The sequence below is a fragment of the Condylura cristata genome, unplaced genomic scaffold, assembly GCF_000260355.1.
Source record: "Condylura cristata isolate star-nosed mole 26May11 unplaced genomic scaffold, ConCri1.0 scaffold00011, whole genome shotgun sequence".
Lineage (NCBI taxonomy): Eukaryota > Metazoa > Chordata > Mammalia > Eulipotyphla > Talpidae > Condylura > Condylura cristata.
Window position 1 is genome coordinate 36,228,686 of NW_004567112.1, and position 26,210 is coordinate 36,254,895.

Below are 26,210 nucleotides of genomic sequence, written 5' to 3' on the forward strand. Positions count from 1 at the left end.
TATATGCTACATGACATAATGCTCCCCTAATTCTTACCCTTTAGTTCTGCCTTAGTGCCAGGAAAGCAAGTAATAATTATGGGGAAATAAAATAACTGGTTTTCACTTAAATCTCCCTTAGCTTTTCCAGTTGCGGGGGGGGGGGGGTGGCGGCACAGATATTAAGATATTACTTAAATGGGTATTACTATTTGTCCCACTAGTCATTCATTCATTCATTTCATTTATACATACAGGAACTGGGGTACAGGCTAAGGTGCAGAGGGTGAGAGGAATCACCAGAGACAGAGTCGGGAACAGAACAGGCAGATCTACTGAAATAAACTGCTAACGGGAGCAGTGGACAAGATATGCAAGGTCTGCTCCACCACTACACTAGTTTTATAACTACCACATATTCATAAATGCTGGTGAGAAGGAAAACATCACTGCATGATCTGAATGTAACCTTTAGTAGGTGCTTCTAGTAGAAAACAAATTCCTTAGAGCTAGGGTCAAGACTTTTTTCCCCCTCATAACCATGACACACAGTGACTGGCACATAAGTACTCAGAAAATAAGTGCAAAATCAAATCAGAAAAATGACAGAAAGATAACCAACAAAACAGAGTAACATTTAATTTTGCTATTTTCGTATCTGCCCACATATACTATTTTTTGCTTTATATTCTTTTTTTATATTTTATTTTTACATCATTTTGTACATTTTTTAAAAAAGATTTATTTATTTATTCATACAGAACTGGGGTACAGGTCAGAGATGCTGAGGGTGAGAGGATTCACCAGGAACAGAGTGGGGAGCAGAACAGGCAGATCCACGAAGTACACTGCTGAGGGGAGCAGCGGGCAGGTCAGGAGAGGTCTGCCATGCCATGTGGTCACCTCCGGGGCAGGCGGGAATTGAACTCATGCGGAAGTGGCTTTAGCTTCTCAGTGCCGTGTTTTAACCCGCTGCGCCACCAGGGAGGGCCCATTTTGTACATTTCTTTATCTCAATTATAATCCACGTGGGCTTCCCATCACCAAGACACCCATGTGCCATCACCACATATACTCTTTACCTACCTTCTGATTCTTCTTTTCCTGCACAATTAACTCAGCAATTTTTTATTGTTTTGTTTTCATTCTTTCTTCAATATTCCTATAACTTAATTCTCTATGACCCTACTGAGGTGACTAGCAAGTCATTTAAAAAAAATCATGGTCAAGAACATGGAAAAAAAATTAAATTTTGAAAAGGGAAATAAAGTCTACTCTACCAGCTATCCTATCTATTTCAGACAGTTATAAGGAAATAATATAAGTGAATGTGTTTTGTACAATATCAAAATGCTATGAGTGTCTCTGCTATAAATGTTTAGTCCCTTAAAATGCTCTAGAGGATCTACCAGCTTCTTTTTCCTCATTGGCCTCTAACCAAATCTGCTTTTCTCAAAGTACTATAATTCCTCAGAATTAGAATTGTTTTTCTGCTTTAATAGCTAGAATTGCAGGTGCTTTTTTTCTTGACCATTTTGGTTATACTGTAGCTTTTGCATATAAGCCTGAGTATGTAATCACCACTGGTAACATTATCCCTATGAAAAAATAACTTTAAACAAATTTGTAAATGAAATTTTTAAATGCAACTAGTAAAACTAGTTCCCAACCAGAAAGTTACCAGCAATAGGAAAAGAATTAGAGCTTTGGAATGAACCTCACTTTGTTCTGCTATTGTTAGCTCTGTGTCCTTAGGCAAATAACAACCTCTTGGTTGTATCAATTAAACGGTAAAAGTAAAATCTCTCTATCAATTGAACTGTAAAAGTAAAATCTCTCAAAGCTAAAAAATGTAATACATCTGTGAATTGCCTAGAACAGAGACTGAAAGATAAAATAAACATCAGTCTTTTTTCCTTTCCCTCTGTCATTGCAGTATTCGTGACTTCTGTTTTTCCTTTATTATTTTTTTTAATTGGGCAATTGCTATAAGCCCTTGTAACAACCCTATAAGTAGGTACTATTACTATCTCACTGTACAGATGAGTAATCAAAGGTAAAGAGAGGTCATACTGACTACCTAAAATCACTCGGATAGAGATACTGACTGTAGCTAATTCTAAACCACTATGGTTTTTATGTTTTAAAATATAGAAGAAGTTTTCAAAGATAGTTAATGACTTCCGCTACTATGCCACATGACTCTATAACCTAATAGCAAGAACAAGAAAAACTTCAAGTTCACAACGAACAAATGTAAATCATCAGGATGCAGTATCTGATCAAGTGATATGCAAATTATTCTCCTATTCTGGCTTTCCTTTCCAGAAGCTAGAATGTTTCCACAGCTAAGGTCAGTTAAGCTCACTAGGTCTAGTGTTGCTTCAACTCCCTTAACTATTATGAGCTTAGGAATGATCAGTTGAATCAACCTGGCCACAACTTTTAAGACAGAACCAGGACTGACTGGATTTTTTTTTTAATATTACAGGTGGCTTCAAACTTGAAATAGCAACCCACAGACAACAGTCTCTTAAATATCTTTAACTAATATTGGGAGCCATCCTGCTATTACTCAGTCACTGAAGGCAGCCTTCACTACATCTCATGGATAGATGATTTGACAACTCTCATTCTCCAACTTACAAAGGTCATCTTACCAAAACTTAAAACCATCTACATTATGCCTCAGCTTCAAGTCTTTCTGTTGTCTAGCATCCTCTACAGAGAATGTTCCCCTTTTAAGAATTATCCTATAAATGTACTTGCAAATGCATAACATAACATGCCTGTACATTCATTTTTCACATTGTATGAAATAGCAAGAGATCACAAATAACCTAAAGTTCTTCCATAAGAAGCTAGTTAAATTATGTTACAACCATCCATGGTCTAATGTAAAAACTGCAGTTCAGGGTGGGAGGCATGCCATTCACTATATGCCTTATTGAACCTTTTCCATTTTGAACTAGGTAATTTTTTTACTATTCAAAAATTGAAGTTGGCTTTCTTTGACTGATTAATATTGCATATAAGTCCTTTTACCAGTAGCACAATCTACCTTAGTAGTCATTCTAAAGCTTCCCCAACTCTTAATTATATTTTCATACCCTAGTATCCCTACATTCACTCTGCACTGAATACTTTTCCTGTTTTTTTCTGTGGATGGAAAACTTACTTACGCTTCAAATACTGCCTCTGTAAGACAGAATAAACTCCTTGCACTATCTTCCCACCATATTCTGCAAAGAGACTTTGGACTATGTTGATTACATATTTGCTCCCTGGCATCAGAGGCTGGGTTCACAGTCCTACATGAATTCATCAGAAGCCTCTAAACCTGAGGAACAGAGTCCAGGCCTCAGCAGGCATTGAAACAGCATGATAAAGTATGATCAAATAGCAGCATTCTTCATAATAGTCAAAAGGTGGAAGCAACCTAAGGGTCCACTGACAGAAAATGGATAAACAAAATGTAATATATTATTGCATTATTATTCAGCCTTTAAAAAGGAAATTCTGACACATGCTACAACACAGATGAAATTTGAAGACATTATACTTAGTGAAATCAGGGACAAATAGTCTGATTTCTCTTATATGTAATATCTAGAGAAGTCAAATTCATAGAAAATAGAATAGCAGTTTCCAGGGGCTCAGAAGGTTGAGAAGTGAAGAGTTAGTGCTTAATGGATAGAGTTTTAGTACAGGAAAATGGAAAGTTTCTCAAGGGTGGTTGCACAAAAAAGTGAATATATTCAATACCATGAACTGTACGTTTAGATTTTTAAATAACTCTTATGTTTATATGTAAACATAAAAAGAATATAATCAGAAACTTCTCAGTGTCAAGACACTTAATATTATCCTGGCATTTCACCAGATTTTAATAGTGCCTTTCTGTTCTCACCCTGATGCTAAAATTGTAGTTTCTACATTCCAAGAGGTTTTTCAGCAAATCAAAAAAAAGAGAGAGAATCAAAAATAGACTTTAAGAAAAGTATGATGAAAGAGACTACTAAAACTGCTAAGATTTTTAAAAAGATACAAACATAATTCTAGAAGCAAAAAAAAATACTGTCATTTAACTTAAAACCTCTGGATGGAGGAATATATTAAATGACATATCAGACACAGTTGCATGAGAAAGGACAAACTGGAAGAACTGAGGATGTTACCAAATGGAAATATGAACTATTAAGATATGGAGAATAGAGTGAAAAAGTCCAAAGTTTATAGTCCCAAAGGAGAAATAATAAAATGAGGGAAGAGGCAAAACTTCAAAGAGATAATAGCTAAAAAATATTCTAGGCTGATAAAAGAAATTAATCTTTGAAATCAGGAAAGCAAAAATCCCCAAGAAAAATGTTTAAAAAATAAAGCCCCAAGGAGAAAAAGTCATAACCTAGAGCAAAAATAATGGCTGATTTGAGTGTAGAAAACACAAATAATATTTTTCAAAGTGCTGGAAAAACCCACTATGTTATCTTTGAATGAAATTGTCTTTCAAAAGAGAGAAGACAAAGTATTTCCTCACCAAAAAAAAAAAAAAAAAAACTTAAGAGGCTGTACTACTGCCCGGAGACCCCACCAAAAATACTAGTGAAAGGAAGTAATCACAAAAATACTTCCCTTCAAGAAGGGAAATGTGTCAAGAAGGAAGATCCGTTCAAACTTTCTCTTACCTTTCAGAGGAAACTGTAAACATGCGGGTAATATGGCAATAATGGTGTCTAATTTGTTAAGTGAAAAAAGAAGTAACAAATTCTTTGAGAACTGTAAGTATGGGAGGGCCTCCCTGTTGGCCCAAGGGATTAAATAAATCTCAGCATTATGAATCTACCCACAGCTACTGCAACACAAGTTCCATCCCTGGCCAGGAAGCTGACCCATATGGTACAGCAGACCTCTCCTGTCTTGCCCGCTGCTCCCCTCTGCAATGTATTTCAGTCAGTCCGCCTACTGTACTCCCCACTGTCTCTCACCACCTACCTCACCTCTCACCTCTGGCCTATACCCCAGCTCTTGTACACACAAATGAATAAAATGAATCTTTAAAAAAAAAAAAACAACTATGTAAGGGGAAAATGGAATTAGAAATATTTTATGATTTTTATGTTACTCAGGAGGACATCTGAATGAGATGTCCTGTCACTCAGGATAGGACATCTCATTGTATGAAAGGAGTAGTTCCTCCTTTCAGGCAAGAGGTACTAAGCTCATCCAGTGTCTGATATGCCATGTAGTCATTAAATAACTTTGTTTCAAAATAAGTTGACTTCACAAATACATCATACTTCTCAACTCTATCTGGAAAGTTGATTTCATCTTATTATTTTAGCAGGGATCAGATTTTTCCTTCCATTTTTTCTTTTTAAGAAAATAGGGTGGGGTGTAAAGGTTAAGTTTCAGCCTATGAAGCTATCTACTGTGGCATGAGTTTGATACCAGGCCAGGGAGCTTACTCACATGCCACAGTAGACCTCTCCTGTATGCCTGTTGCTCTTCTCAGTAGTGTATTTCAGCAGATCTGCCAGTTTCTGTTCCCCATTCTGTCTCTGGTGAATTCTCTCACCCCATCCCACCCTATCCCTCTGGTGTGTACTCTAGTTCTTGCATGCATAAATAAATAAATCTTTAAAAAAAGAAAACTGGACGACTGGGATAAAATCCAAATCCTAAGACCCAATTCTTGCTTCTAAATTGTAAGAAAAATATTCTTTTCCTCTCACTATTGCTCCAAATAAAAGACATATCAATTAAAAATTCAAATGTTTGATTTTAATCATGGGAAACTGGCAATCAAGGCTTAAGTACCTAAACTGTAAGTGATATTTTCCCGACAGTTGGTAAAAATGTATATTCCACAACATATGGAATTCTTCTGAAAGCTTTCCCTGGCACTTTGCCTTGCTGAATAAAAGAAGTTATGCCTAGACATTTTTTTAAAAAATCAACACAGCATTTTCATTAGACTACCATTTAAAATACAACTTAAAAATCACAGAAAAGTATATTAATATATTTGACACTCACTGAATACTTAGTCATGTGTCAGACATAGTTTGAAACATTTTTATAAATTCATTAATCCTTACAGTATACACACTATGAACAGATACTATGGTTAGCTCTGTATTGCACAGGACAACCATGAAAAACAGAATAACTCCCCCAACGTTACATAGGTACAATCTCTACTGGAAATTCAGAGGTAACATAGTGGTGATGAAATACCTTAATTTCTTTCCTCCTATGGCACAAAATATACAACTACATATGGAACAATTCCTTCCAAAAAAGAATTATTGTAGCAGCAACACAGTTCCTCTACAACAAAGCGAAGAAGGGTCACATCACAAAGGCAAAAAAGGGCAGACAAAGGATCTTACCAAGTACCACACACCCCTCATGCCATTCCCACCTCAGTCCAGTGTCTTAATCCACAGAAGAAAAGGATTTCACAAGCCCTGTACTTCTCCCCAAGGAGTAAGAGTCTACACCCCAATATTCCAACTCTCAAGGCCTAAATTGGAGAGATGTAGACCCTAAAACTTCTAGTTTTGAAAAGCAAGGAGGCATGTGTACATCCTGGGAGCAATGGGCTGTAGGAAACCAAGAAACTCTTTTTAAAGTGCCTACATACAGACTCACTCATCCCAGGATCCAGCAGAGGCAGGAGACTGAAAAGTGCCAGGGCTGTGTGAAGGAAATTCATTTGTTTATTCTAGGGTTACAGTCACAGGGCAGGGGCCAGTTGGCTCTTTCTCTGGGGACAAGACACTGGTGGTGCCATTTTCTTTACACTCTTCCACCCCCACTCCTACCTTGCTGGTGAGTACCTTGCACAAAAGTGGTACTCTAATGCTGAACTGCTGAGACAAGCATAAGCGGGGAGGAGCTGAGGCTAGCGGCAGGAACAACCAACTTAAAACTTGGCCATGCCCTGTCCCCTATATTTTCATGTAGCATAACTGAATTTTTGGGTGTAGGCAGTCTAGTAAGAGACATCTTTTGATTGCTTGGCTCTGATGAGGGGTTTTGTATTCCTGGACCCACGGGACAATAACAACTGCAAAGGGAATTGTTGGCAAGCTGCCACCACCAGGATACTTCATAGACAGGACACAAAGGCACACAAAGCAAAAATCTATAGTAAGAACACAAAAATAATGAGAAGGCAGTATAAAAATAACAACAAAGAAACTCATCAAACCACAAGGAAAAAGGGCAAGGAAAAAAAAAAGATACTACAAAAACATTAACAAAACAGTAATACATCCATATCTATACATATCATCAATAAGTGCCTTAAATATAAATGAACTAAAATTTCCAGTTAACTCCAGAGTGACTGAATGGAGTTTAAAAAAAAAAAAAGACTCATTCATATGTTGTCTACAGAGACTCACTCCAGATGCAAAGATACACAGGCTAAAAATGAAGAGGTGAAAAAACATTCTGTGCAAATGTAATTTTAAAAAGCTTGAGTAGAATACTTATATCAAACAAAAAAGTTATGATGACAATAAAACACAAAGGACATTACATAATGATAACAGCATCAATAAAAAGAGAGTAACAGCTATAAAATTTTATGCACCCAATATAGGAGAGCCTAATAATATAAAACAAATATTAACAGATGTCAGGGAGAAAAAGATACTAATACAATAATAGTAAGAGATGTTGACACCACACTTACACCTGGCCAGATCATCCAGACAGAAAAAGTACAAGGAAACATCAGTGTAAAATGACATATTAGGCCAAGAGAAATTAATAGATATACACAGAACATTCTATCCATCTATATGCACATTCTTCTCAAGTGGAACAATCTCCATGATAGGTCATATGTTAGGCCATGAAAAAAGTCTCAACAAACTCAAGATTGAAATCATGGCAACAATCTTTTCTAACCATAATAGTATGAAACTAGAAATCAATTATAAGAATAAATTTGGGGAGGGTAAAATCACAATTATGTGGAAAGTACAACATGCTACTGAATAACTACTGGGTCAATAAAGAAGCCATAAAAGAAATATCTCAAGTAGGCCCTCCCTGGTGGCACAACAGGGTAGGATGCAGTACTGCAAGCTAGCCACAGCCCTTTCAGTATGAGTTCAATCCCTGGCCGGAAGTGACCCACATGATGTGGCAGGCCTCTCCTGACCTGCCCGCTGCTCCTCCCAGCAGTGTACTTCCTAAATCTGCCTGTTTTGTTCTCCACTCTGTCTCTCATGAATTCTCTCACCACCCCTGAACCTCTGACCTGTACCCCAGTTCCACATGCAAAAATGAATTTTTAAAAAATCTATTAAGTAAATGAAAATGAAAATACAACATCTCAAAATCTATGGGATGTGATGAAAGCAGCTCTAAGATGGAAGTTCTTAGTGATACAAGTATACTTCAAGAAAATTTTTCAAATAAAACAACCTAACTTTATATATAAATGAGCCAGAGAAAGAACAAAGCCCAAAGTTAACAGAAAGAAGGAAATGATAAAGATCAAAGCAGAAATAGACACTAAAAAGACAAAAGGAAAGAGCAATGAAACAAATGGTTTTCTGAAAACATAAGTAAGACTTAGAAAAATATTGAGCTTAACTTACCAAGAATAAGAGGGCTCAAATTAAAAAAAAAAAAAAAAAAGTCAGGCTCTCCCTGGTAGCACAGTGGGTTAAAGCACATCACTAAGAAGCTAAAGCCACTTCAGCATGAGTTCAATCACAGCATGAGATCCACATGGCATGACAGACCTCTCCTGACCCACCCTTAGCAGTGTACTTCGTCAGTCAGCCTGTTCTGCTCAGCTCCCCACTCTGCCTCTGGTGAATCCTTTCACCATCCCTGTACCTCTAGCCTGTACCTCAGTTCTGTATGCATAAATAAATAAATCTTTTTTAAAAAAAATCAGAAATAAAAAAGAAGTTACAGGTAATACACAGAAATACAAAGATCATAAAAGACTACTAAGAACAAATATACACAAATAAACTATAAGGAATATGTAAATTCCTGTAAACATATAATCTTGCAAGAATGAATCATAAAGAAATGTAAAATGTAAACAGACTAGTTACTACTAAGGAGACTAGTAACTACCAAGGATTACTGTAACTAATCAGCAAGCTACAAAAAAAATAAAAGTAAAGACCAATGGAGGAGTCTATCTAACAAACATTAAAAGATTTCATATCTATCCTTTTCAAACTCTTCCCCAAAACGTAAAAAAAGGAAACACATCCCAAACTCAAGAATGGAGTAGAAACAGAAGGCTGAAAGTATAAGGAAACTAGATAATACAGGTCCCTCAAATCTCAACTCTAAGAACAAATGTGCCATTTCTTTCTCTTCACAAAAAGTTTACTCTTGGGAATAAGTTAAGCTTATTTCAAAAGAAGGAATGACTTTGATTTGGATGGTGGCCAGCTGTGGTAAGAACTGCACTGAAATACAATCAGTTTCCCTTTAAAAGTCATTCAACTGGAAATTTTGCCAGTAAGAAATTCTCACAGGGTCAAAAACACTTTTTTGTGCAACTTTACAATATCTGCAAAACATTTTTAGTTCTAAAATTCACTACCTCTCATCCTGTATACACATACACCACACTCATACTAATCCAATGAGTTGACTTTTGATAGAAGTGAGGCAATTTTTTTAAATCTAAAACAGTCTAAACATGTAATCAACATACTATAGTGTCACTTATCAATCTTTGTTTCTCTCTTTGGTTATACAAGCATTTACAAAGAGCAACATTTGAAAACAGGAAAAGAAATCACACCTTTTGAGGAAGGCAAGAAATAGTGAGTTACCCTTATCACAATACAATAGCCTAACTAATATAGCATTTATCAATGCACAATATGCTTATCAAAAGAATATCAGCAAGGGAATGCAATAAGCACAACATAAGAATATCAAAAATAAAATGAAGTTCTAATCCTTCAAAACCATCAATCTAAAGAGAAATAATGTAGGGAAGTTGGGAGGGAGGGAAAAGGAAATCAAAACAATCAGTGAATCATCTAAAGACAGATGAACCCACATGCTAGGACATAAAATCTACAAATTTTTTTTACCAAGGAATTAGAAAAAAGGTAATGAATCCCCAATTTCCTATGTCTAACTACACAAGTCCTCTTGTGTCCATTATTCTATCAAATAAATTGTCTGATTATAATGCACATTCTTAAATAGATTTAATTAATTTAAAGAGCCCATATCTTTAACAACTATGTCAAGGTTAGAAGTTCTTTCAGGATCTAGCCCATTATTTTGAATTTATTTTATTCTGCACTTACCAAAACAACACATTTACTAAGTAGAGTATGACTCCCTAAGTAACACACGACAGAGAAAAAATTTGGGGTATGATAATTTAGCATAAGGTTTCCTCACTTTTCTTTAAAAACTCTTGAGCAGGAAGGTGAACTAAGGTTTTTGTTTTTTTTTAAGAGGAACATGACAGCTAGTATATCTATATATAGTTAAGTTTGTATTTATTATCATAACAGGGTGGTCCCCAGGAAAAGGGGAAGTTCCAGGTTCCCTGCCCCACCCAGGAGGAAGGTGGAGCTAAGCAGAGAAGACAAGGAGAAGGAAACAGGATGGAGAGCCAGAAGGAGACCTGAGGAAACCACATGGAGCAGAAAGCATGTGATGAAGGAACTGTGCTTGTTTCTTGGCCCTGTGCTGGTTGAAACAGATGTGGGTGAGAGATCCGTGGGGAGGTGATGATGGCAACTTTTTTTTTTTTTTTACATCATTTTGTACATTTTTTTTTTCCATCTCAATTGTAATCCCCACGGGTTTCCCATCACCAAGTCACCTGTGTGCCATCACCATAATCCCGTGCACTTCCCTCCCCAGGATGATGGCAACTTTTATCTTAATTTTAATTTTGCTCTTTTCCTCCCAGACTTGTCTGGACATTTCTGACCCTTTTCTATGGGTCCCTGCCAGAAGGTGCTTTAGGCTTGTGGCAGGCTTTCAGGCCTTGCTTTGGATCAATCTCTTTTGGGTAGACTTTTACCCACGGGGGTATGGGTAACTTCAGGTGTTTGATTTAGAAATTATATTCTTTGTCTTCTGTATTGTATACTCATTGCATCAAAATTCCTTTCCATTAAAGCTCTTATGTCTTGTCTTGATGTGGCGGATAGCAGAACCTATTTAGAGCAGTCAGGTTTGGGGGGTTCAGGGATGTCCCTCTCTCCCTGCCCTGTAACATTATCAAGAAAATCGCTAAGTTTGTGTTTAGTAAAGAGAGTAAAAGACAAATCAAGTTCAAACAGATGAAAAGTCTGTGAAACACTGAGAGAAGATTGTGACTAAACACAGATTTTTTTTTAAATTTCACCCAGAAAAATTTTGTTCTTTTTCAAAGACAGCATGAAGAGTCAGCATGAGCAAAATATATATATATATATATATATACATATACATATATATTGCTAATAGTATACTATTTAATGGTATTATTTTCAGAGTTGCATAAATAAAACACTTTATGATAAATATACAAATGAATCTTAACTCCCTTCCATAATAAACCTTTGTGTAAACAGTTAAAAAATAAGTAAACAAACAGGTAAGGCAACCTTCTGCTCCATAACCAATCCTAACGGAAACTAAGTTAATGCTGAATTTACTGAAGAAAAACAAAGCAGCAGCAACATATATAATTCAAAACTTAAGTTATCTAAACTACTATGTGGCCTAATAAAACTAAGCATGTAAGAATTCTACAGGTCTAGTGCACAAGAAAAAGATCCACAAAAGCCTCTAACAGGTGTTCCCTCTAACAGGCGTTCCTTCCTTCAGTCTGTCAACTTTTTTCTCTGGAGGTTTCAGTCTTATTACAGATTTGAACTTTGCTCCTTAAAGCTCATAATGAAATTTGTATACTGCATAGCACTGCGACTGTTGAAATTTTAAAAAGCTAAGACAGAAATTTAAGCTTTCTTCAATATGGGCAAGTTATCTGAAAACAGTATGAACTGGTCGAAAGAGTCCTGAGCACATAGCATTATTCTAGAAAGAATCCTTGTTGTAATACCAGCTCATTTCTGACATCTGCTAAGTACTACTCCTTCTTTTGATTTTTTTTTTAAAGATTTATTTATTTATTCATATAGAGCTGGGGTACAGGTCAGAGATGCGGAGGGTGAGAGGCTTCACCAGAGACAGAGGGGGGAGCAGAACAGGCAGATTGACGGAGCACACTGCTGAGGGGAGCAGCGGGCGGGTCAGGAGAGGTCTGCCACGCCATGTGGATCTCCTCCGGGGCAGGCGGGGATCGAACTCATGCTCTAGGTTCTCAGTGCTGTGCTTTAACCCGCTGCGCCACCAGGGAGGGCCTCCTTCTTTTGATTTTTACCTAATGCTGATTTATTATGTAAAAACACCCTATTGTCAATACCATGACTTAGGTTCAATGAAAGGTTAGATCCACATCAGGCAGAAACAAAAAAGCAGCATATCTACTTCATCATATCTTTGTCTCCTGTTATATTGTTCAAGGAAATAAAGATCTGTTAATGAGGAATGCATGAATCATCCTATGATACTACCCAGTAGCCAGCACAGCTCCAAACAATATATCAACACCTGGTCTAAACTATTAAAAAAAAAAAAAGACTCCTAATTTAAAAAGAATGCAAAACTCCAATGCCACTTTCAGATAGGGAGCAACATATTCTCATGTTATGAATTTAGTAAGTGGCCTGCTGCATAGTTGAAATGACTCTGAAATAGAGAGCCATAACCCAAAATAGCCTGAACACTTTTGTTATCTCAAACAATGGGCAGTTAGCCATTCATCCTCCTTCTTAGTATATACTCTAATTCTTTCATATCAAGTCCACTATAAATTCAGTCAGACTGTTCACATTTGGCTATACCAGATGACTGAAAGATGGGAATGCAAAGTATTCACTGCACAAATATCCTTACTACAATATTTTGTACATAAAAAGTGAATTCTATGTCTATGTTATTTAGTTTTAAAAAAAGTTAACACTGAACACCAATAATCAGTCTGATACTAGAAATAAATGGGTGAACACAGAAGACCTCATCCCTGCCACTGAAAACTACAACACTAACTACATAATAAAACTATCACAAGAGAGCACATATGAACCATCCTGGACTAGAGCCTGAGGAGGGCAGTATTCCCACCCTACTCTAATTCTTTCCCTACCCAATGTGTAAAACTAGGAAGCTATCAGAAGATTTTAAAAGTAATGAACTCTCAACTGTAATATATATAGATATATAACATATGCATTGTATATATGTATAAATGGCCAGTAAATACATGTATATATAATGACTAAACTATTTTTTCGAATAAACTTACCTAAAATATTTAAGTCTAAATAAGTCCCAATCCCAAAAAAGTAGTTGCCTTAATGGCATCCTTCCTTCTCGACTGTAATACAAGAAACTACTTCACGATGTAATAGTTGATAACACAGATGTCTAACTTTTCTTAAGTACACTTAGAACTAAACCAGTATTATTTATAAAATAGCTTTAGAAAAGCCCAACTTCCCACTATGTAAACATAGTTATAAACAAATATTAAACTGGGGAGCTATTAAAATTTTAAACCGTCATAGAAATAGTCTCCAAAAATCTGATTGACATGAGTAAATGTTAAGTGTTATTGGAACAAAGTTCACATCTGACTCATTCTTCAAGCCTCTTTTGATCTACAAACAAAGTTTTTCAAATTTCATGGTTCTCTAAAAAATCTAAAAACCTACTTTAACTACTATTTAAACACAGAAATCCTACAAATCTACCTTAAATACTATTTAGTTTATTATACTTAAAGTTAAATGGCCATCTACCTTATAAGAAGTCTTTATCTGTTTCATAGGCATAAATAATTTCTGTGCCTAATCTTAGTGTTTTCTAAAAAGGAAAAGCTACAAAAATGAGCATGAATATAAAACCTTATCTCCACATTATCCTTTTAACTTAAGCCCTTATGGGAGGTCATGCCAAAACCAGGCGTTAAGCATATTGTTTTGCCAGGTCTAGGACAAATAGAAAGTATATGACTAACAGAATTCTTGCTGTTTCTGATTCTAGGTGGAAAATTTCCACTGATATTTATCAACTCTCTTCTAAGTAGACATAAAATGGTGGAGTAAAAAGCAGAGGATACAGAGTAAGAGAAAAAGAACTGGAGTCAACTTCCACCATTGACAAGCTGTTGTGACACTGTAGGCAGATGACTTAATTTCCCTTATCGAAAGTATCCTCATTTGTGCAACTGGGGCTACAGCAAATACCTAACTTAAAGCACTGCTAAAAGAATATATACTGAAAATATTTCATAAACTAAAGAACACACAAACACACACACACACATATATATATATATAAACTGTATGTTTTATTGTTTATTGTTTCTTAATAAAAATATATGTTCGTTTTAAAAATTCAAAGATATATGAAAGTATTAAGAAGAAAATTACCCATGGGCCTTTTACACAAATTGTTACTTATTTTAGCTGAAATAAATCTAACATCAACCAAAACTAATTAAAGCAAAACTGACTTCTGATGTTTATAATGAAAATTTACAAATGACAATTTTGTCCCACAGTTGATATGATATATGGGTATGGTTCATAAAAGTCAAAGCCATAAAAATTCCCAAAATAAATATTTCATGAGCCCAAGCAGTAATAACAACATAGCCTTCAGATGCAACAGAGATGGTAAAGTGTCTGAAATCCCATTAATAAAACTGCCACAGCTATATGGTGACATCAAAAACTGAGATTTCTATGAGCCACTGCAATGCTAAAAAAGGAAAATTTATAAGAAAGGAATTCTACAACTTCTCATTTTGGGACACTACTCAGAGTCACATCCCTGGAACTTCTTAAACCTCTCCTCTATTTTTCTCTTTCTCACCCTCCTCTCTCATAGCCTACCTCCTCATTTTATTATTGGAATACAATTGTATATTATTCAAAAATGAGAAGGACTGAAGTTCTGATACAACTGATGATACATCTAATACACCATGAACCTTGCAACCCTGCTAAGTGAAACAAGTCAGACACAAAAAAAACACACTTTTTATCATTCCATGTATCTGAACTGTCCAGAATATGGAAACTCAAAAGATAGAAAATAGATTGCTGGTTGCCTAGAGGTAGGGATGGGAGAGAATGAATGACAGCTAGTGAGTATAAGGAATCTTTTTGAGGGCACAAAAATGTACTCAATTTATATTACAATGATGATGGCACAACTCTGTCAATATGCTAAAAAAAAAAAGCCACTGAATTGTGTATGCTTTAAATGCATAAATTGTATGGTATGTGAGTTATAGCTCAACAAAGCTGTTTTCTTTTTTTTTTTTTAATGATCTTACTAAGAATCCAAGCTTAAAAAATAACTATTCTCATTCTACACCCCTCCTCACCCTACCCTCCAGGATTGAGCAAAAGTGATGACTAAATTATATGTATATAAAATGACCAGATTACTTTTAATGATAGCCATGAAATCCAAATGAGTCTTGCCTCCCAAAAAAGTAGATACCCTCTGACACCCTAAGTCAATTTGGCCCTCAGATTCTCCATAAGCTGTGTCCTTGTTTGGATAGTTCTTTATTCTTGTAATATCTTTCTTACTACATCTTTCAAATCCCATCTTTCTTTTAAGGTCAGCTCAAAAGTTGTATCTTTCATGAAGTCTTCCCAATGTGCCATCAAAGGTAATCTCACTTTTTTCTGAACTTTCACAGCAGTTCACATCTTAGGGCCACTCATAACTTTTAACCCAATATTACACATAGTACTGCCCAGTATCATAGTTATTGCTGATATTAAAGGAGAGTTCTTAGGAAATTCCTATTTGATAGGAAGATGACTGCTTAGCAATTGAGAATTTTATTTTCATCTGGCAAATTTTAATTTTAGAAATATATGAAAGTCATTAAGAATCAAGTGGTACAAAAGGTATGAAGGTTAATGAATGCTCATAAAGATAAAATTTTTCTTGACCAAAATAAAACAAAATTAACTTGACATACATAATCTGAAAGAAATTCTTAAAGCACATGAATAAAGATAGACTTCCCAAGGAAACTGAAAGAAAATTGAATTACAAAAATTTCAGAATATTTGTTCAAAAATCAATTATTATTTTATAATAACATTATATTTTCCTAGCAAGTTCTATTACGAAGTTCTAATAATCCTTCTACTAATTTTCTAAGTCATGCTTTCTTCATTTCCTGCCATATCCAAAATCCAGACCAGCATTTTCTTTATGAACACCCTATTTTAAAAATCTCCTAATTCACCTCCCTTCCCATAACTCCTTCCTTTGTTCAATAATACTTATGGAGTCATTCTGTGTGGTAATGGCGAGGGTAGGAACCTGGGAGTACATAAATAAGTATCAGAGGCCTGGTCTCCAGGCACAACTTACTTGGAAACTTGATACATGTATATGATTCATCACAATACTCAGCAGTGTATATATAAGTACCGCAAATGTCATTGAGAATTCTAAGCCATGGGTAAGGCCTCCTTTGTTCATTTTATTCACTAAAACCTTGTGTAAAACTGCCCAAGTCTTGTGCTGACTTCATCTCCAATTTCTCTCCAACTTGCTTCCCAAGCTAATCAAGACAATCTTGCTGTAAACTATAAGTAACTTATTCACAAGTAATTTTGCTCATGATTGGCTATTTATCAGCACAGTCTTAACAACTTTCTTTCTGCTGATTCATATCTACTACCAATTTAGCCTCTTACTTTTGTCAGTACTGATAAGTATGTAACTATATGTATTCTTATCCTCTCATAACTGGCCTTATTTCTTTTGTATTTGTCTCATAGTGTCTGTCGAAGTGCTTCCTCAGAGTGTATATCACAATCACCTATGGGGCTTACTAAAAATACAAAGACTTTGATCCTACCCCCAGGAAAGCTCCTCAGCAACTTCAGGGTGAGAGTTGGGCATCTTTATTTCTAAAATGCCCCCACTGTTGACTGATGCACACACCCCAAGCTGAGAACACCTCAAGCTGAAGGAGCTTATTGCAAAGCTCCCCATAACAGCAAACATTCAATTCTTATTAATTCACAGCATTGAAGCTAATAAATAACATTTCTCTACATAGCCTACCCTGTTATCAATCCCTAAAACTATACTAGCTCTGCTCCAACTGCAACATGTGGTTTTAAGACTTCATTTCCTGAAGTACTCCATGGAGGGACACTATTACCTTGTCTCTTTACATTGTTTCCTATTTGTTGAGAAATGGAGGCCTGGAATGCAGCCATGTTAGACAACACCACATAAGAATGTACTCTGGAGTCAGATTTAAATGAATTACAAAAAGAACAATGTAGAACCAGACATTGTGAGCCGTTCTTATTTTCAGGGAATAGGTTTTGGAATTTGGTCAGTAGTGTCTTCCTGCTTTCTGAGGTACCAGTCTCCTGAAATGCCTGAGGTAGTTCAGGGAATCCCTGAAGACTAAGGAAGACTTTCAGCTGCCTCTAGTGCATTCAAGGACTCTAATCAGATAAGTAACCCAAGCCCCACCCAGACCTACAGTTGCCTCCCAACTCCCAACAACTCTGACACATTCTATTTACACAGCTCTGTGGGGGAGCAGTATGAACTTTTTCCAGAGTTGTTCCTCACAAGTAGCAGCAGTGTGAGTCACCCAGCGAGGATGGAAAAGAAATGTATGATATTAGCCAGGGGCGTTCGGAGACTGATCACAGCACCTTCTCCCCTTACCCTCCCCAGCCCCCCCCCCCCCCCCCCCCCCCCCCCCCCCCCCCCCCGCCCCATTTCAGAAGTGGGCTCTGCCTCCTCCAGAAATCACTTCAGTCTGAGTCACAGCTGTGGGTTCCAGGAATCGGCAGAGCCACTTAGTCTCCCAGCAAAGTTGTGGATGGGGGCAAAGACGCCAGCTCTTTCCCTTCAGCAGGAGCCCGCGGGTCCCAGATTCCACAGGCCTCTCCCAGCAGCTCCATCTTGCTTCCTGCCAGGAGGAGGGGCTGAAGAGGAGGGCCCAAGAGTCTGGAAAGAGCCCAGTGGAAGGAAGCCGCTTGACAGCAGGTAAAGCCAGGTGGAGATCGCCACGAGGGGAGAAAACGGAAAGCAGCGGGATTAAAGGAAAGCAGGAAAGAGACGCACGGTCATGAATTGCAACATAAAGAAATTAGCCGGTGTCTGAAGAGTGCCGGAGGTGCAAGCAGAAGTAGAATGCCCCAGGGAGGAGGAGACAGGCAAGTGACTGGCCAGTAACACAGGCGGACAAAAGGGCCTGACGCGGGAGAGCTAATGAGAGAGGCAAGTGTCAGAGTGTGAGGACAGAAGTATTAGAAAGAAGAACATGGCTCAAAAAATCGTCAGGAGGCGAGCCCGCCGGCCCACTGGCCAGACTGGAGACGGCCAGAAAGGAGTCTCGAGCAAGGCTGTCAACGTGTCAGGAGACTTAACAGACAGGGGAATAGACAGGGGAAGGGACAGCACGCCGCCCAACAACTGTTACGAACTGAGCACCGACTGTGGGTCATGCACTGCACCAGGCACTGCACAAACACCATCTCGCGGAATCCTCTCAGCAACGCGCAAAGCAGGCATTGTTATGACTGCCCCCACTTCACAGATGAGGAAACTGAGGCCCAGGGAGTCTCAGGAGCTCGTTCAAGGTCACGGTGCGAGGGAGGGAGTCAATATTTGAACCCTTGGCAATCTGGCTCCAAAGCCAAAGAAAGATACCGGCAGCCGGTGGGTGAAGGGGAACATCGAGGCGGCCCCGGGCCCCCGGGATGTCTCCCGCTCCCGCTCCACACCTCAGGCCCAGCGCACTCACCCGGACAAGATTGCTCACGGCTGCCTGCACGGCGGCCACGGGCGCGGTGAGGTCAGGAATGGCTTTGCCGTCCACCTCACCCTCCTCGTGCATGATCACCAGGTGCGAGATCTGCTGCGCCACTGGCTCCAGGATGCTCTCGATGGTGCGAGTATGAAACACCGGCATCGCGGCGGCTAGCGGGGCGGCGAACCGCAGGCTACACAGAACTGGGAAGCGCGCGGCCGGCAAAACGCTGAGAGACTCCGAAAGTGACTATCGAGTCAGGGCTTCCCTTGGCGTAACTAGCCTCATGGGCGCCCCTCCTCCTCGTTCTCGCCGTGCCCAATGACAGCCTCGCTGAGACCCTTGCCACCATTTCTATTGGTCCCACTTGGATACGCTCCGCCCACGCCGCCGCGCCGCCAAGGCCCCGCCCCGCCCCCATTCCCAAGGGAGGGGCCTGGGATTGGGGCTGCGCCGCAGGGATTGCGACCGGATTCCCGAGCTCAGAGCCCGCGCTCCTTATAAGGGCATAGTGGGAGCGGAGTGTGCTGCTGGAGTCCGTGGCCCCGCCCCCGAGGACCGCCCCCCCCCAACCCCGCAAAACCCCCCCCCCCCCCAAAAACAACCCAACCGGGCCGGGGCCCCCCAACCCCGGCCGGTAAAGAACCTGAGGAGACCTAGAGGCCATAGCTCCCCAACTTTAACCTTCACTAAAATCCTACAAAATCCTCTTTCCATTTCCTCTGAGCACTATATCAAAACGTTTTTAGTAAAACATTCAAACAAGTTCATAGAGAAACATGAGATTCCTATTCTTTTGCACTCACGCTCCACTCTCCTGGGCGATATACACTGTTAATAATAACCATTTTCTGTACATTTATATTTTCTAAATAAAACCGTTTAAACGTTTTCCTGGGATTTTATATTTCCCCCTTAAAGTTCCCTGGTTATCGTTCACTATTAGAAAATACAGGTGTACCTCCTTCTTTTTAATGGCTGATGGCAGACCACAGCATGAATTCATACTTACAGAGCCATTTTCCTAGTTAATAGACATATACATTGGGTTTTTTGTTCCATTGTTAAACAATTCTGCAGGAACATTATATTCATGCATCTGTGTTGTGCAACTGTGTATATAGATAGGACAGACACCTGATAAGAAGTGAAAATGCAAAGTATATACATTTTACATCTTCATAAATAATACTAAATTACCTAATCCTCTCACAGCATGCTTTGTGTAAGGCATATTCTAAACGTATTCACCTTAAATTCTCTTTTGATGAATTTCAAGCTTCCTCATTTCGGGAGGAAACACTTTTCACTAATATCTTCAAGCAGATGTTCCTCAAGTCCAATGAAAATATTTTCCTAGATGCCACATTTTACAAGAAGTTAAACTGTATGTTTCCCTGTGCAATTTTTGAAGCTATCTTTGTCCAGCAATGTATATCCTGTTTCTTCTGTGCATGCTACCAAATTCTGCATCTTTCCTTTTCTTAATACCATCACCTTTTTTTGATACTATTTTTATGTCCATATAAAAGCATTTCTATAGTTCTCAATTTTACATTAGCATTTATTTGGTATTTTCTAAGCTTCGGGCACTATATAAGGTCTTATTTAAATTGAGCACATGTAGCATATACCACTTTATTTTCCCCCATTTTACAGATAAAGAAACTGAAGTTCTGTACTTTGTCTAAGACTATACTCCATTTGTCAAGACCAGTGCAAAGTAAAACACAAATTCCCCTATTCAAAAAAGCAGGGAAAGTGCTTTTAAAATACTAACATGTAAAATTTGTTCCTTTCATTGGCAGTCTCTCTCCTAACATTTCATGGTATTTTTTTCTTTGCCATTTAATGTTGTCTTCCCTGGACAGGGCAATATCTTTCAGAATATGCAGACTCCCCCCACCACACCACACCCACAAACACAGAGAGACCTACTAGATAACCAGCGGCCCCTCCTGCCAGCTGCTGTACTGACTAGGGGCAAGAAGCCAACCCAGGCATCTTCCCTTTCCACAGGCTTGCTTCCCCAAGTTCATAAATGGGTAACCTCAAAAGGTTTTTGCAACCTATACACTGAGAATTGCTCAATAATTCCATCCAAGAAGGGCAAGAGACTTCCACCACTGAGTCAACTACCAAACATGCTCTGGCACTGCCATGGTCCTGCTGCATCTGTTGACACCATGAGGAGCACACACAGAATCCTGCCCAAGGTGGAGCAGAGGACAGCTGTCGTCACCGGAAAGAGGCAGGGATGGGAATGCCGAGCAGCTTAGGGGCCAGAGGTTGGAGCAGTAGACAGATGAAAAGCCACTCAAGGGAGGTGATGGGAGGCAGAACCATACAAATGCTGAGACCAAAAGCCTTTGGTGCATGACCCATTGTTCTGTTAGATTTCTCTTATTAAACCACACATGAAGATAATATTGTTAAGAATCAAGTCAGTGACTGTGTTAGACCCTAAATGGGAAGCTTTTCTTAGTGCAGGCCCTGATTGCAACTGCACTGATTGATCAGGCATGAACCTGACCTTAGTTACACAACTGAGATCTGACCATGACTGCCTTTTAATTACCAAACAGCTCCCTAGAAACCCCCATTCCCTATGAAGTCTCTCATCAATTTTTGTCTAGTCCTACCACGATTCCCACAGCTGTTTTCTCTGCTCATTATTTCATACTAATAATAGTAACATTGGTTGAGGGAACTATATATAATTTCCCCTTGCAATTCTCACTCTGCCTCCACTTGGCTAATTGTATTCTAAGATGCAGTTTAACATGTTCTTCTGTTCCTTGAATTTCCTGAAAATTGACTTGATCATGCAATATAGTCTTTTAGCTGTAACACATCATCTCCTACTCAAATCTTGTAATCCAAACTACTCTTGACTAGTCAGACTAACCTTCCTAAAATACCATTTTGCACATCCATCCCACATGCTCCCCTCCACCACATACACAACCACTTCTCTTCCCTCTTTCTAACTTTAAAATCTTCCATCTCACCTGTTAACATCAATATCCTGGATGGTCTAGACCCTGATCAACCTACTTCCTTCTGTTTCCCCACCCTGACCCATAGACAGATGGGTTCAACAGTTCAAAGAGCACAAATTTGGAGCTTTGCAGAGTGATTGATATAGAACTCTGGTGAGTGGCCTTTGTTCTCTCCGCCTGAATTTTTTTCTTTGTAAAAAAGCAAAAATACTCTTCTTAAAAGTATTGATTTAGTATTGGTGAACCTATTTGGATAAAGCACTCAAGAAACCGTCGATAAAAGGGAGCTATTGGCCCTCCCTGGTGGCGCAATTGGTTAGGACGCAGCACTGCAAAGGAGCCTGTAGCGCTTCAGTGTGAGTTCGACTCCCACTCTGGAGGTGATCCACATGGAGTGGCAGACCTCTCCCGACCCACCTGCTGATCCCCTCAGCAGTGTACATCCTCGATCTGCCTGTTCTGCTCCCCACTCTGTCTCTGGTGAACCCTCTCACAGCCCCTGCCTGCACCTCTTGCTTATACCCCAGTTCTGTATGCATAAGTAGATAAATTAAAAAAAAAGGGGGGGAGCTATTATTATTATTATTGAAACTCTCACAGACATTCACAGTCTCTAAAAAGCTCTGGTGGAATTTCTCTTTTGAACTTTTACCCTCATTTCTTTCCCACTTGTAAAGGTCTTACTGCTTGTCTAAGGTTTATCCACTGTGGTAGGTAAAATACTAAGTTGTCCTCCTAGATTTCCCCTCATATAATCCCAGAACTATAAATATAATTAATTTCACTCCATGGTTAGATGTTATATAGCACAATCAATCTTTAGATAACAAGAAAATCCAGGTAGACCTGATAGAATCATATGTGAGCTCTTTGAAAGCTGAGCACTTTCTCTAGTTGTTCACAGAAAATGAAGTTAAAAAATAAAAGCACAAAAAGGACTAGATGAATTGTTGCTGGATTAAAGATGCAAGAGGCCACATGTCAAGGAATGCTGGCAGCCTCTGGAAGCTAAGAGTGGCCCCTGACTAACTGAAAACACAGAAATAAGGGCCTCATTCAGTAACATCAAGAATCAATTTCTTTCACAGGAAACATAGTGGCAGGAGAACTATGGAGACTGCATCAATATAAGAAAATAATTAATTAGTTAATGAAAAAATCACTCATTTCTACCCAAAAGAATGTTATAAGAAGCAGATTTTTCCCTCAAGCCTCCAATAAGAGCTCAGGCTTATAAACACCCTTAGGGTATTGAGTAGGGAACCTAGTCATAGCATTTAGGGTTTCTGACCTATTCTAATATGACATAATAAATGAGGTTGCTTGAAGTCATTAAGTTTGAGGTAATTTATCACAAAGCAATAGAATATTAATGTACCTACTTACAAGATCCACTTCTAGTCCGTTCTTTGTGATTTCCACTACAAGGCCCTGTTCTGAGGTGTTTATACTAACTCTTTGTCCTTCATCGCACTTATAATTGTCCTTTCATTGCATTACCATTTTACATTTCTTGTCTGTCTATGACAGAGGCTGCTAGATGTCCCCCAATAGCTGTTCCACTATTCTTCCAAAGCAATGGAATCCCAGACCTGTAGCTAGACACTTAGCCACATGGTTTTATTCTGACATTTGGCAAGTTACAAAGCTTCAGTTTTTTCACCTCTAAAGCATAAATAATAATGTTTTCAATGTCACTGATTGCAAAGGACTTAACACATAATAAGTACTCATAAAACATTACCAGAAGAATATGGGGTCAATTCTTAGCTGCACTAAGAACCATCTTAAAACTAAGTTACAAATAATGTGGTGAAGACCATGTGGTCAAGTTCCAAGTAGGAGGAGATCCCATAGGCCTGATGGTAAGAAAGAGTGTATGGAAGAGTAGAAATAAGTCTGACTTCAAAGGAAGACTAATGTTTGGTTAGGCAGGTTAGAAGTCAGACATCCCAGAATAAGCAAGGCATGGATGGAAGTGGAGGCTTGTTCTAGGACAGTGATTAAAGTAGTCAGACTAATGTGAATGCTCATATAAGTCAAAGATAAGGAAGAAAAGGTAATTTTCACAAAATTATAACCTACAACAGTTAAGGACTGTATGACACAACCGGCTTATGGTTGTGGCTAATTCAATCTTTGCCTTCTAATTAGTTTGAAGGACATGAATGATAGGAATCACTGTATGATATATACAAATACAGCATTTCTCAAATAATTGTGGAGGAGATTTTTGAGGTAGTATTTCACGCTGTGTTCCATGACATGGTAGACTTCTGGTTCTTTTAAATCCATTGCAATTCCCCAAAGTCAGTGAAAACAAAAATAGCTCTCTTTTATTATTCAGACTGAGAAATAGAAAAATAGTCATAACTGTCAGTGTGACTATAATTTTTGGAAATTTTAGTCAGAGACAGAGCTGGATATAAAACCTAAGTCTTCCATATTTAGTTAGGATGCTCAGTTTCACTCCAGCTTTCTATGTTCGCCTCCCAATCAGTTTTGGACCGCTCTAAAGATTTACTTACATCTTCTCAGTACTTTAAAACCTTCAAGCCCTCATGGCTGAATCTCCTCTTTATGCACGTACATCATCCCCAAGTGACCACAGGTACACCTTGTCTATCTAAACCACCTGACCAGCTCCTTCCCTGCATGTCCCCACAACAGAACCACACAGTGACTCTCTCTGTAGCGAAGGTTGCAAGTATACCACACTTCACTCCCCACCCCCACCCAAAACCTCCCACTTCCCCATTACTTTAAAAACAATGCAAATCTTCTCTCTTCTTTTCTCCCCAGCTTAATAGAAGTGTAATTAACAAGTGAATAGCATTTCTTATTATGTAACAAATAGTTCTGTACATAAAGTCTATACAATGTGGTGTTTTGATATATTTGTATACATTGTGAAATAATTACCATAATCAAGCACATCTATCACCTCACATAGTTTGCACTGGGTGTGGGAGGTGTGAGAAGATATAAGATACACTCTTCTAGAAAATCTAATGTTTACAATATATATTTTTTTAAGATTTAATATTTTATGTATACAGAACTGGGGTACAGACCAGAAGTGCAGGAGGGGTGAGAAGCACAACATTTCTACATTTCTCTCCTTGATTCCCTGGTAACCACCCTTCTATTCTGTTTGTATGAGTTTGACATTTTTAGATTCCACATATAAATGAAATCATATAATATTTATGTTTTGTGTCTGACTTATTCATTTAGCATAATGTCCTCTAGGTTCATCCATATTATTGCAAATGGCATTTCCTTCTTTTTTTAAGGTTGAATTGTGTGTGTGTGTGTGTGTGTGTGACATTTCTTTCTCCTTCAGTGAACACCTAGACTTTTTCCCATGCCTTGACTATTGTGGGTAACGCAAAATTGAACATGGAGCACATATATCTCTTCAAGAACTAGATTTTATTTGCTTTAGATATATACCTAAAAATGGAACTGCATTTTCCATGTACAATGACCAACAGGTATATGAAAATGTGTTCTTATCACTAATCATCTGGGAAATGCAAGTCAAAACCATGATGAGATATTGCCTCACATCTGTTGGCTTGGTTGTCATCAGAATTCAAAGGAATAACTTGGTGAGGAGGTAGAGAAGGGTGAATCCTTACATAGTATTGGGAATGTAAATTAATACAATCATTACATAAGACAGTTAAAAGTTCCCTCAAAAATTAAAAATCTAACTGCCTTATACTCTTATTCTTGACCAGTTTTTAAAAATTCAATAAGAACTTAAATCATTTTCAGCTTTGGGCTCTACTTTTGGGTTAAAGTACAGCACTATGAAGCAGCAGCAGCTGCTTCAACATGAGTTCATTTCCATCAAGTTCTATTCCTGGCCAGGGAGCTGACCCACATGGCACCGCAGACCTCTGGCCTGTTCCCCAGTTCTTGTATGCATAAATAAATAAATCTTTTTTAAAAAATCATTTTCAGATTTATATTTTTTCCAATTTCCTCACCTTTTATTGCACTACATTGTGTGAGAAAGCTACAAACACTATTAAAAATTATGTAAAATTCTAGTTATGTAAAATTAGTAGTTTCCAACCATTAATGGCACTAATATATCACTCTCAGCTGTTTTTCTGCCCATATTTTTATGTTTGTGTTTATTTTTTCTTATAAAAATTTTACTAAGATAATTTGCATATCACAAAATTTACCCTTTAATAATATTTTATTTTAATGCCGGCTATTTTACCTAAAGTTATTATATCAAGAATATATGATTATGGCATTGGATAGTTTTCAAAACATAATTTTAAAGTCAATTTATAGCCACATAATAT

General features: G+C 38.1%; 1 protein-coding gene across 2 annotated transcripts in view; it reads right to left on the reverse strand.

Moving 5' to 3' along the window:
* Positions 1–19,127, reverse strand: part of VCL (vinculin) — a 95,539-nt gene extending 76,412 nt beyond the window's left edge. The window contains exon 1 of one of the 2 annotated variants that reach the window (XM_004680759.2): positions 18,875–19,127. In XM_004680759.2, the coding sequence (XP_004680816.1) occupies positions 18,875–19,042 (168 nt within the window). In that variant the 5' untranslated portion in view covers positions 19,043–19,127. The remainder of the gene's footprint in view (positions 1–18,874) is intronic. The other variant, XM_004680760.2, reaches the window with a different exon arrangement.
* Between the last annotated feature and the right edge of the window lie 7,083 nt (positions 19,128–26,210).